The sequence below is a fragment of the Cydia pomonella genome, chromosome 3, assembly GCF_033807575.1.
Source record: "Cydia pomonella isolate Wapato2018A chromosome 3, ilCydPomo1, whole genome shotgun sequence".
In the NCBI taxonomy this organism is placed as follows: Eukaryota; Metazoa; Arthropoda; class Insecta; order Lepidoptera; family Tortricidae; genus Cydia; species Cydia pomonella.
The window spans coordinates 17,351,551-17,364,586 of NC_084705.1; the positions used below are offsets into that span (position 1 = coordinate 17,351,551).

Genomic DNA, 13,036 nt, shown 5'->3' on the forward strand with positions numbered 1-13,036 from the left:
CGAAAGCGCTCGGATTGATTAAGGCCGTTGCCGATGACGTATTTAGGGCGCCGTTGTTCAAAAACAATGCGTTTTCGTGCGCTTGATTAAAAACGAAAAGTGTACAGCCAGTGTACAGTCGCATGGAAAGTTTTCGCGCATTTGAACATACATAACTGAGTAAAATTGTGATTGCTAAACTATTTGTGATTGTTGTGGTAAGATTGATACGTTTAGTAGAGTCTGGCTACTGAAATATTACACAATATTTTGGAGGGAAATTCAAAAAATCTTGGGCTGGTCACACTTTGTGTAGTAGGTGTTATAGTTTTGATACTAGAAAATATTTTTGATTTTCTGTGCACACGTAAGGTACCTAAGGAATAGCTCATGTAATTTCTACCTCTATGTAAAGTACAAAGATACATAATTATATATATTAAAGTTATTAGGTTGTAGAATTTGGCTAGCCAAATATTGTTGACAGGTATTTTCATGTTGTATCACCAATTGTCTATGATTTAAAAAAAAGCTAAAAGTCTGTTGTCAATTTATGTCATTCATTCAAATTGTTCGCGGTTTATAAGGGGTGAGGTCCTCAAACTATTATTTAAGCTCATAAATAATTACTATAATGTGCGAAGTTGACGTGAAGCGTTGTATAACGAAAAACTGCTGTTTACAAGTCGTAAACAATTTAGTAGGTTGGTGCTCTATTATTAATTTTGATACTTAAAGTACTAGTTCTAACATCTACCTATATCTGAATAAGTACGGGAATTTATTAATACCTGAATCTCATGAACAGGACAAGTGTGTAAAGAAACGGATAAACTAGAATTTGTTCTCTCATCTCATGAACAGGACAAGTGGAAAATATCGATATATATATATATATATATACATGTTCCGCCAATATATTTTTATATATTTTATATTTTTATAACAATTTACTACTGACCAGTCACCAGTCATTCCACAGGTTTCTTCTAAATATTAGTTTTCAGTAACTCGTTACGTTCCAATGTTTCGATTTTATCGATATTTTCTAGAACTTCTAGTTTATCCGTTTCTTTCGATTTACTCGGTCATATGTAAAGGTTTCGTCCTTTTTTAAGTAATATAATTGACACCCCACGTAGTAACGGATATACTATGCGGTTTAAGAGGAATTTCCTCCTGCTGACACTCCGGCTGTGGAATCAGCTTCCTGCCGCTGAGGTTTTCCTAAAGGTCTGCCGTATGGGGTTCTTCAAAAAAGGAGTGGAGTAAAGGGTCGACAACGCGCATATAACACCTCTGGAGTTACTGAAGTCCATAGGCTACGGTGAATGCTTAACATCAGGCGGGCCGTATGCTTGTTTGTCACCGTCATGGTATATAAAAAATAAGCTTATAATGACTGGGTTTTATTTATTTACCGCACTATGCAGTTGTAACAGTTTTGAATGATTCACGGTTAGTTTCAGTAAACTTAAATCGACCGGGATATAAACCGTGATTACCTTTTATATTGTTTTTGAGCTCCCGATATTTCGACGCAGTTACATGCATCTTGTTCACGGGTAACTTAAATCGACAGGGTTTATTTTATATCCCGGGTAGGTTCAGAATACAGCTTTAGGTTGTATTGTTATCATCAGATTAAGATAATTCAATAATATCTCTATAGGTAGGTATACTGACAATAAATCAATTAGAATAGAATAGAAGTAGTTTATTCGTGGCAAAAATACACAGATAAAAATAGGAACAAAAAGAAACTTCACATCACAACGTATAACATTACATGACATGACACTTATTAGCCATGAAATGGTCCCGATTCAGCATGGTGTTAGCCTGGATGGGCCAACGCTGGTCTTCCGCCGGGGACATACCTAATTACGTTATTGCTATAAATTATTATTTATATCTGAGTTACCAATACTCGTAGTCCTCATTTGTTTTTGGCTGATGCGACTACTGTAATTGCAGGACACTTCCTTTTTTAAACAAACGAATTTCTTAGGAACTGATTTCACTGTAGAATTCTTCGTGATGATGTAATTAACACCAATGTGCAAAGATCATACAGGCTCATTTGATTAAAAAAACAAAGGTTATATTTTATAATCTAAAATATGTTTCGTTTGTTTCAGAATAACGCGCAACATGAAAAACGTTTGGATGATCATCTTTGCTGTTATTACAATCAGTGCAAGTAAGTACCTATCTATAACTTGTTTTGTGATTTATGATCAAATTTACAATTTTAACCGGACCCACATACATATTGTGTGATTTATTGTAGAGGAAAAATAATATGCGATTGACAAATCTATGGTAGCCTTTATCTCAAGTAAAGGACAACATATGGCATATTATAGAAGTATCAACATACATTTATGCTGTGTACGGACTATTTAACCTCTTTCAATAGAATTGTATGTAGAATGATTTGTCATTGCATACCGGCCAAATGCAGTATATTTTTAGCCACATTTTTGCTTTTAATGGAATTTATTCGTCAAAGGGGTTCAAAATCCACAAAGACCGCCATTTTTAACGCCATCATTGTTAAAGCGAAATCCAGACCTCATTACTACATTTAAATGAAAAGAACTGAGAATTGTACGGGCAACTCTGTAGTTTAAGTTTGGAACAAATGAATGAACGAGTGAATGAATGGAGGTGGCCAAGCGTGACGATTATTCCACGCCACACGGACAAGTGTTGCGGAAAAAATGGAAAAAGCTATGTAGAATGAGTAAAAATATCATTTGTATGGGTTTTAATGTTAACAAACTTTGTTACATAATAAATGTGTGTGTATCAAGTTTAAACATATATAAGAAATTAGCTACCTGTATATGCAACCCGAGAGCTACAAGGATAATGCTACGAGTACGATTTCAATGCTCGCTTGTAGTTTTGAATGTCCAAAACAATTGTACTTTTTGGTTTTAGACTGATAATTATCGGCTCATTCCATAAAGTCGGATGTGAAAAAAGGTCAAGTATTCAGTAGAGCCAAAACAAAATAACATATTATGTTTCCCAATATTTCATGTAGGTACTAAGGTTTTGACAACGACAGATAAAGCAGAAAATCCAAAAACCCTATCGGTTAACCAAGTTTTGTTGGAAATTCTTGCCTATTCAATAATTTGGCGGTTGGTGCCTGCATCTGACAGGGCGCGCTTCAAATATCCCGAAGCGATACCTAACTGGGCCGTGCTTCCGATTGAAACTAAATTAATAGAATATCGATTCAAACGTCAGATTATGACTGTTGAATGTTAAACCGATAATTGTGTAATGGATGTGTTATTGTAGGTATACTAAGATATCAATATTACTTATGCAAATACATGATAAGGTTATGATACATAGGTACATATAATGATACTCATTCTATATGAATTACATGGTTTGCTTTTGATTGTAAAGCGGTTACCACATTGATGCCACTCCGGTGTGTGAGCGAGACAGCATGTGTAACGATGCCCCACTCGCACACCGCAACAGGGTACGATTATTCATCCAATGACGAGATTAAAACCTACTTTCGCGTTATAAAAGAAAACTGTTTAATTAAGCAAGTATGTGAATTGTTTTTGTAACTGACCCTCTACAGAATCTTTATCACTTGAAGACATCACGGTTAGGGTCACTTGCACCATCTCACTAAACCGGGGTTAACCGGTAAACCCGTTAATCCAGTATCAAATTGTACTGGTAACCATGGTAATTCCAGGTTTAACAGGCTAACCTCGGGTTAGTGATTGGTGCAAGTGGCCCTTACTGTGATAAAAAACTGACTTAAGATTATAAAATAATATTTGGAAATCATATTATTATGTACTTTGTGGACACTACTGTGTACTAGTACTAGTACATTACATACTTAAGACGGCCAGCCTCCATACAACACAGCGTTGTTCGCTTGCCTCGTTATTGTATTTAGGTGGCGATTTTAACTATTTTTCCATTTTAGCTTTATGCGAATAAAATATGAATTTCACCTATTTTTAATTTTTAAACGTAATATCCATAAGTTTATATATTTAAAAAAAAAAATTTTTTGAACTCTTTGTACCTACATATGTACTGAAAGTACATCTAAGCTACCTCTGCGCCGAGTTTGATAGTATAATGTGGTAGTACATACTAATTAAAACGTCATAATTTCATAGACATAAAAAAATCTCTTCTTTGTGATCTTTCATAAGGACTATGAAGACCCCCTCCCACCCCCTTGCATTGTTATGTACTATACTCTAGTGGACCCTCAATAATAATAAAATTGACGTCTAAATTTGCATTTCCATTCCACTGAAAGTCAAGCTGAGCAAATAAGCGTCGATAAACAAATCAATTTAGATTTAATTAAACGCAAATAAAATCTGCAGACAATCAAGGATCGATCGAATCGAATGAACGAATGACCGTGTAAAGAACGAATGAAATGAATAATTTGCAATCAATGAAGACCGGCTCCTTGGGAGTGTTTTCGAAGTGATTTGTGTTTGAAATTAGATCCTGGCGTAGTCGGGAAAGAACTCAATGTCAGCGGTACTATTGTTTGTGAAATTGTTGACTCTGATTTGTAAGCAATTTCTTAGCTATAATGAGACAATTAGTTTAGATATGTACACTCTATAAAAAAGTTAAACGACTTCCAAGGTGCTGGTTTAGGCAGGCATATATTTTGTAAACATATTTTTTGTGTACAGTCGCCATCAGATATATTGGAGCGACAATCGCAGCTTGATAATAGAGGCTTTGTTCAGATATCTATGAACACCTTCGCCGCCAGAATCTTAAGTCATACTGCAAAATTTATAAGTCACCAGTAAATACGTTTCCCAGTATATTCCACGGTGATGTAATTAGTAAGTTTCGAACTTCATTAGCCTGTGTTTGTTCTCCTGCGGTTTCTTGACTCTCAACATTCAGTTTCTGATAGGTAGGTAGTACATAGATAGTACATTTTAAACAGTACGATCACTTTTACGACAAGGATTATTCAAAAGCTTCCTGCGATAGTAGTAATCGTACATGTATAAAGGAAATGTCATGTTGTATTTAAATAAATCTAAATTAAAACTTTAAACGAACAGTTTACTTGATCATTGCCACATAACATAATTGATATCAGTATACGTTTGAATTGGCATGTAAGGAGTGTCAAATTATTTGTACCCAATATAAACTTTCAACTTCTTTGTAACCTCCTTTTTAAGTTTCAAAAACGCTAATAAAACCTTGTCGTATTCTAGTAACATGCCGTTTTACGGACTTTCAAGTCCTCCACTCAAAAACATGTTTACAACTTTCAACCCCTTTTTTACCATCTCAAGTCCAAAGGCACCTAAGGCGGGTAAATTTTCAAAAACACTAAAATCACTTACCTTGTTTTTTAATGCAATACCGTTTTACGAAGTTTCAAGTTCTTAGTTTAAAATAAAATTTGTACCACATACAAACTTTCACCGCTTTTTAACCCCCTCAGGAGTTGCATTTTTTAAATGTCTTATTTCTTGTATACCTACATTATAAATGACGCGAGGTGTCTAATGTGCAAAATTCAACTTTCAAGCTTTTGTGGTTTCGGCTGTGTTTTGATGAGTCAGTGAATCAGGGAGCATTTATATTTTGTTTGACGACCGGTTTGGCCTAGTGGGTAGTGACCTTGTCTACGAAGCTAATGGTCCCGGGTTCAAATCCTGGTAAGGGCATGTATTTGTGTGATGAGCATGGATATTTGTTCCTGAGTCATGGGTGTTTTCTATGTATTTATAAATATTTATATATTATATATATCGTTGTCTAAGTACCCTCAACACAAGCCTTATTGAGCTTACTGTGGGACTTAGTCAATTTGTGAAATAATGTCCTATAATATTTATTTCTTATTTATTTATTTATATATATATAGATCTGTAATTTAGGGTACTTATTTATTGTCATATCTCGCTAAAATCTGGTTATGCTCAACTAGATAAGTACCTTCACCTTCCATAAGACCACAACTTTAACACTAATATATTAATCAGGTACCTCTGTATGTCGTGCAGTCTCATGTTACTGACTGCCAGAGCTTTCAGAGAATGCGTTGATGGTTAAAGATTGGCATCAGTTCGATATTAATTACTGGTGCTTGGCTAATCCTTTTTTTTTGCAAAATAAACTTTAAAAACCTCCCAGTTGTAAAGAAAATTCTAACTTCTGTCTTCTGCCGCCACATGTAAAGTACTTTCGTGCGGCTTTCTTTAACTAAGTGAGGGCACAGTCGAAATGTTTACACAGCTAACACATTCAGACGCTGACTGACTTTATTACAACGTGCTTGGGTTTGCTTATACTTACTCGTAACTAAGTAACAATCATACATTGAAATAAAGTGACTGCTAGTTGGCAACGACTAACGAAAATATTTACTTCTGATTTCTAAAGTTATAAATGGAAAATGTGCACTATTTAGATTCCACATGTACCTACATTCCGAGTTAAATTACTTAAGTCTTTATAGATACAGTTTCTTGCCGCATTCCTATCTGGCAACTTGAAATTTTGGCCTTTAGAACACGTTTCATATATGTTATCTTCCGAGCTTCACTCAATCTTTTAGAAACAAAAGTCATTTTCACGTCAGCAGCTCGAACAAGGGTAATTTGCTGCTTAAAAACAGTGAGTAAAATCGCATTTTGCTCACCGAGTGAGACAAAATAACATTCAAGTGACCTTTAGATTCGAATGTCATTCCAATGTGCAAGACAATAGAATCCAAATATTTCGAACTTGTATTAGGCCCCATTTGGATTCTATTGTCTTTATCCCTTTCACGTCATTAGCAAAAAGAAAGAGACAAAAAAGTGCATACGTAATTCAACGGTATATTGACGGTTTATAATAGACCCCCGAAATAAGTCAGACCGCATCGTTCCAAAACACCCTACGAGTCTTCATTCGTAATAATTAATTAATGAAATAAAAGTTTAAAATTTAATAAAATCACCATATTTTACGTATTTTATTATACAATTAAAACAATGAACTTATACAAATTTACGCAATTGTTACGCAGTAAAGAATTCTACTTAACTACTTTTAACGATCTCTACTATAGTTGACAAATAGTAGTATCCGCAATTCGGACCGTATCTTACAAAGTTTTTTTTTTACAAAAAAAAAATTGTCGATTGAACTGTCAATTTATGTTCGTTAATTCATTATTTTTGTATTATTTTATTGAAATTGAAATTACTTTCATTTTGTTTTATTGCGGTAATTAAAGTTAATTGTTAGAATACTTTCAGAAAACATGAGTGAAATAGTGATCCGTCCGTCTGGATTACATTTTTTCAGGTTGTATTTTTTGATGGCTGACTAACGTGAAAATTTTTGTGTACTACACGAGATCAAAGTTATTTACATCTCGTGCGCTTATGAGTCCCTTACTACACTCAAGATTCTAAATTATAGAATCTTTCGCTTGCACGGGACTCAAAATAATCATTCGAAGAAATATCAAACTTTTGTTCTCTTGTTGTACAATAGTTATTTGTAGTTTCACGAGCGTGGTTAAGTAAGAGACTCAAAGTACACGAGATGTAAATAAATTTTAACTTGTTTAGTACATACAGTTTTGATCTCAGCTGTCGGAACATAATTAGAAGAAAAAATACAAATTAAAACAAAAATATTACTTTGCATAGTAATATTTTGTTTTAATTAGTATGGTTTTCCGCTAACTAACGCCTGAGTCTGTTCCTTATTTGGAAAAATACAACCTGAAAAACTTAATCCTTCTTCACTTGGGGGCACGGTAGTGCCTCCATCAAGACGAGCAAAGCGAACCGCAAGGGCACTACCTACTTTTTCTCGAAGGGCTTCGTCGTTTTTTTTGAACTCTCATATCTTGGGTTTGGATTATGTCAGATAAACAAAATTCTCGGAATATAAAGTCAATAGTAGACTTATTAAGCATAACAAATTTCAGTTGCATAAGTTTTATACTTTGGATTTTATACATATCTAAAAAACCCCGATTTCATCACTGACTCACTCACTCACTGATGATCATCAAAACCCTTAGGGTACTTCCTGAAGTCCTAGGAAGCTGAAATTTGTTATGTAGGATAGTATTAGTACACAAACAACAAAAAAATTCAAAAACATGAAATTTTTAGCGCCTAAGGGGGTGAAAAGGGGGATGGAATTTTGTATGGAGAATCAATAACCGCTGAACCGATTTAGTTGAAAATTGGTATGTAGATATAGTTTTGTTATGGGGAAGGATATAAAATAGTTTTCAACCCCAAAATCAACCCGTAAGGGTGAAAAAAGGAAGGAAAAGGGCGTTAGGGGGAAAAGGGGGTTGAATTTGGCATGGGGAATCAGTAAAAAAAGCAGATTGTATAAAAGATGGCCCCAGATACGTATTTCAGGATTGAAGATTGTCATAAGCAATTTACAAAAAGAAGTGAAATCCCATCAAAAACATTTTCATGTAAAATGTTGCCAAGACGAAACCATAAGGCTCGCACTGTCAAAAAGTTATAAGATCTCTTGTAGAGCAAAATTTCTAACTCTACAAACCCTAACTTTACAAACTCTACACCTTAGACAAAATATGTGGCTTGGCCGTTTCGTTACTACAAGAATACATAAATAAATAAATATTATAGGACATTCTACCTGTGAATCTCATACCCACGTTTTGCAATCCTGCACCAAACTAACTGTCTCTGTTTAGCCCAATGGTTGACTCGTAGAGAATGCCTTGAATTTTGTAAATTTGTGCAATAAAGTTTTAGTAAATAAATAAAAGGGGGATGGAATAACCGCTGAACCGATTTAGTTGAAATTTGGTATGTAGATAGTTTTTCTTATGGGGAAGGATGTAAAATAGTTTTCACTTCCAAAATCACCCCGTAAGGATGAAAAAGGAGAGAAAAAAGGCGTTTAGAAAAAGGATTTTTAATAGTAAATCACCCCCAACCCTATAAATTAAGAGATGGAAGATTGTCATTAGCGACTTACAAAAAAGTGTATTGTGAAATTAGGGCTTGTAGAGTTAGAAACTTGGCTCTACAAGAGATCTGATAACATTTTGACAGTGCGAGCCTTATGTTTTTGATGGGATTATTTATTACAAATTCATACTCAGGTATTATAGAACGATGCATTCTGACTTTTATCGAGGGTCTATTATAAACCGTCAATAAATATACCGTTGAATGACGTTCGGACTTTTTTGTTTCTTTCTTTTTGCTAACGAGGTGAACAGAAATAAATGTCTCAGTCAGTGAACAAAATGCGATTATGCTCACGGTTTTTAAGCGGCAAAGTACCCTTGTTTGAGCTGCTGAGTTGATAAATTTATTTACTACTTAATTTATACTAATAATGTTTACAAAAATGCTTCATAATCTCGCTTTTAATTTAAGCAATTTTTTTAAAATATATAATTATTATAGGACATTTTTACACAGATTGACTAAGCCCCACACACAGTAAGCTCGAGAAGGCTTGTGTTATGGGTACTTAGTCAACGATATTTATGTAATATATAAATACTTAAATACATTGAAAACACCCATGACTCGGGAACAAATATTTGTGCTCATCACACAAATAAATGACCTTGCCGGGATCCGAATCTAGGACCATCGGCTTCATAGGCAGGGTCACTACCCACTAGGCCAGCCCGGTCGTCATATACGTGTTGCAATGTGACTATCAAGCACTACTATAGGTAGCTTCAGTTGTCAAGTTCTGTTTTATAAAAGCAGCTCGTGCTCGTCATGGTGAAACATGAGTCATCCTTCACCTAAGCACACTTGAGGTTGGTGTCACGGAGACGATTAACATTGCACTTAACGAAAATGTTTCTGCGAGGCCTTCCTGCCATTTGAGGAAACTTCAGCTCAAAGTTTACTCGCATAGGGATTAAATTTGCATGGTAAAATGTAAGCATAACATTGACATTTTATATATATATAAGTAGATGCAGCTAGATTGAAGCAAAGACTACTAAGATAACTTGATAACTAACTTTGCTTAAGCTTAGAAGCTTAAATTCAGCTGTTTGTGTTTTTATACAGTTAACATTACTTAAATAAATGTATCCTTAAGATATATTTTAAAGCTCATATCTACCTAGTTGGTTACTAAATTCTGTTAGAGCTCGTTCCCACTATGTCGTCTGTCGGGACGATTTTTTATCGTTTGTCGTAGCGGCAGAACATTTTATATGAAACTATTCACACTCGTCCAACAACGATTTAATGTCGGATCCGACATAAAATATCGTGTGTTTTGTCAGCCTGCAATACTGAAATAATCTTTATCTACATAAAATATACGAAGGAAAATTGAATAAACTATATATTAAAATGAAGTACACAAAATCAGGAATAACATATGACAATATCATTCAAAATGGCCTCCTCTGGCCTTGACACAGGCCAGTCATCAATAGCAGCACGCACGATTGTCATGTCTAATTCCGTCACTGTCTTAACTATGACCCGCTTGAGGGAGTCAAGATTTGTGTGGGGTTTAGCACAGGCTTTCTCCTCAATAACCTACAATATGGCATAATCCAGGGGGTTAAGGTCCGGCCTGGAGGACGGCTAGTCTTCGTGGGCTATTGCTTTATTAAGTCAATTTTGTTCCTTCGAAACCAGGCTTGAGTTGTTTTTGCCTTATGTGCAGAAGCTGAGTCCTGTTGAAATATGGCTCAGCTTCACTATTGGTTCGAGAACGGTTTTCTGGTAAACTTTGACCCCAGTTTTCACACCTCTTTCTTAGAAATGAACCTGTGTTAGCCCTGAGTATGACACACCCAGCCAAATCATCACATAAGAGGGATGATGGCCTCGTTGCACTATCGGAACAGCCGCAATCGCCTCTTAACTTTTTTTACAACATTCTTCAATGGTAAAAATATTTTCATCTGTAAATAGTATTTTTCGGTGGCCATTTTGTGGGTACCGCTTCAATAGCACGCGACTTCTCTCTAGCCATGAGACTATGAAGTCTTTAATCGTCCATTAAGGAAGTGACCTTTTTGTCTGCGGTAAGCGTGTAGTCCAAGGTCTTCATTGATAACTTTTTTAGGGAGCTTCTCTTCACAGACATCTGTATTGCCAACAACTTTTGCTTCCGGACGGGGTTTCTTGCAATTATCACCTTCACTGCATTTATTAGAGCTGGGGTCCGAACGGTGCGTGGTCTTCCAGACCTCTTACGGTAATTGAAGCATCGAAGGTATTGTGCGATAAACAAATTCAAGCAACTTCAAAATCATGTTTGGCGGTTGCCCACATTTGTGCAACGCAATTATTGCGATACGATTCTCTTTTAGGCCACAATTCAATATATAGATACGACGAGATAAGCGTTATGTATGGTATATAATTATAGCACACAAATCCACCACATTATGTCATTTTTAGGGTTCCGTAGCCAAATGGCAAAAAACGGAACCCTTATAGATTCGTCATGTCCGTCTGTCTGTCCGATTATGTCACAGCCACTTTTTTCCGAAACTATAAGAGCTATACTGTTCAAACTTGGTAAGTAGATGTATTCTATGAACCGCATTAAGATTTTTACAAAAAAATAGAAAAAAAAACAATAATTTTTGGGGGTTTCCCATACTTAGAACTGAAACTCAAAAAATCTTTTTTCATCAAACCCATACGTGTGTAGTATCTATGGATAGGTCTTTAAAAATGACATTGAGGTTTCTAATATCATTTTCACACTTCCAAAGTGAAAAAATGGGTCCCCCCCCTGTAACTTCTAAAATAACAGAATGAAAAATCTAAAAAAAATATATGACATACATTACCATGCAAACTTCCACCGAAAATTGGTTTGAACGAGATCTAGTAAGTGGTTTTTTTAATACGTCATAAATGGTACGGAACCCTTCATGGGCGAGTCCGACTCGCACTTGGCCGCTTTTTAATTTTATCGGTAGCATTTGTTTTAACGGAAATAAAGAGGTTGCAAATCGAGTAACAGAACTTAGTAACCAACTAGATAAAGGCAAACTAAGCTTGGTAGTAATTGTAAGTAACTTTAATAACAAAAGTCATTTACGACAAAAATCTTTGACTTATCACGTTCCTTTAGAAATCTCTACCATCTATGGTATAATTTATAAAGACCTGTTGCGTTATTTTTTATTTTATTACAGAGTTTTCATGGCCGGTTTCTACGTCACATCAGCTTCATGTTATAATAATGTTGCATTATCAGCCGGCGACATATGGTGCATATGGATAACAAGAAACAATATAATTTTATTGCAGACGGACAAGTAAACATATGAAACCAAAAAACGTTATATTTGGTTCCATTCGTTACTAAATTTAACCTAAACGATTACAACTTCAATGTTATGCAAGTGCGTATAAACACGAATGGAAGATTATTTAGGGATCTATGTATTTTCACAAGGAGCTGACTGTAGTCGTTAATTGCGTTTTAAGACGACAACTCAAGAAACAGAGACCTTAGTATTAGTACCTATAAATCCCCTTGCTGATGTAACTGTTTTAGTTACTCAAACGTTTTCTATTAATAGTTTGAATGGTTTGTTATGTGTATCTTTTTATCATACGCGTGCGGGAAATATTAAGATTCCTGGTGCAGTTATACAGGTGGTAGATGTTCCCATCTGCTTCTTTCCACAATAATTATAATAGCATATGAACTATCATTTGTCAATTTTTCAATTAGGAAGTAGTAATCATTAATAGTACATTACGATACAAGTGCGAAAAATAGGAAATTCGGAAATTGCGAATTACCTATTCGCACATGTATCGTACAACGTTTTACAGTACATATGGCCCTTTAAATGTTCGACACAGTAACGTAATATGCTACTTCTCGCACTAGTGCTATAAAGTAGCCCCATATGTACTGTAAAATATATATTATTACTTTTAGGCTGACGAGTTTTCCACCATTATCGCGAGCTGGCGATTTTGTTTATTCACAATAGTACTCGTATATAACTTGCCAATCGGAAAAAATATAGATACTAAGA

At 35.0% G+C, this 13,036-nt stretch overlaps 1 protein-coding gene across 1 annotated transcript in view; it reads left to right on the forward strand.

Annotated features, from left to right (window-relative positions):
- The first annotated feature begins 944 nt into the window (after positions 1-944).
- Positions 945-13,036, forward strand: part of LOC133516184 (cell adhesion molecule Dscam2-like) — a 118,865-nt gene continuing 106,773 nt past the window's right edge. The window contains exon 1 of the mRNA XM_061848969.1: positions 945-2,182. Coding sequence (XP_061704953.1) covers positions 2,134-2,182 — 49 coding nt within the window. The 5' untranslated portion in view covers positions 945-2,133. The remainder of the gene's footprint in view (positions 2,183-13,036) is intronic.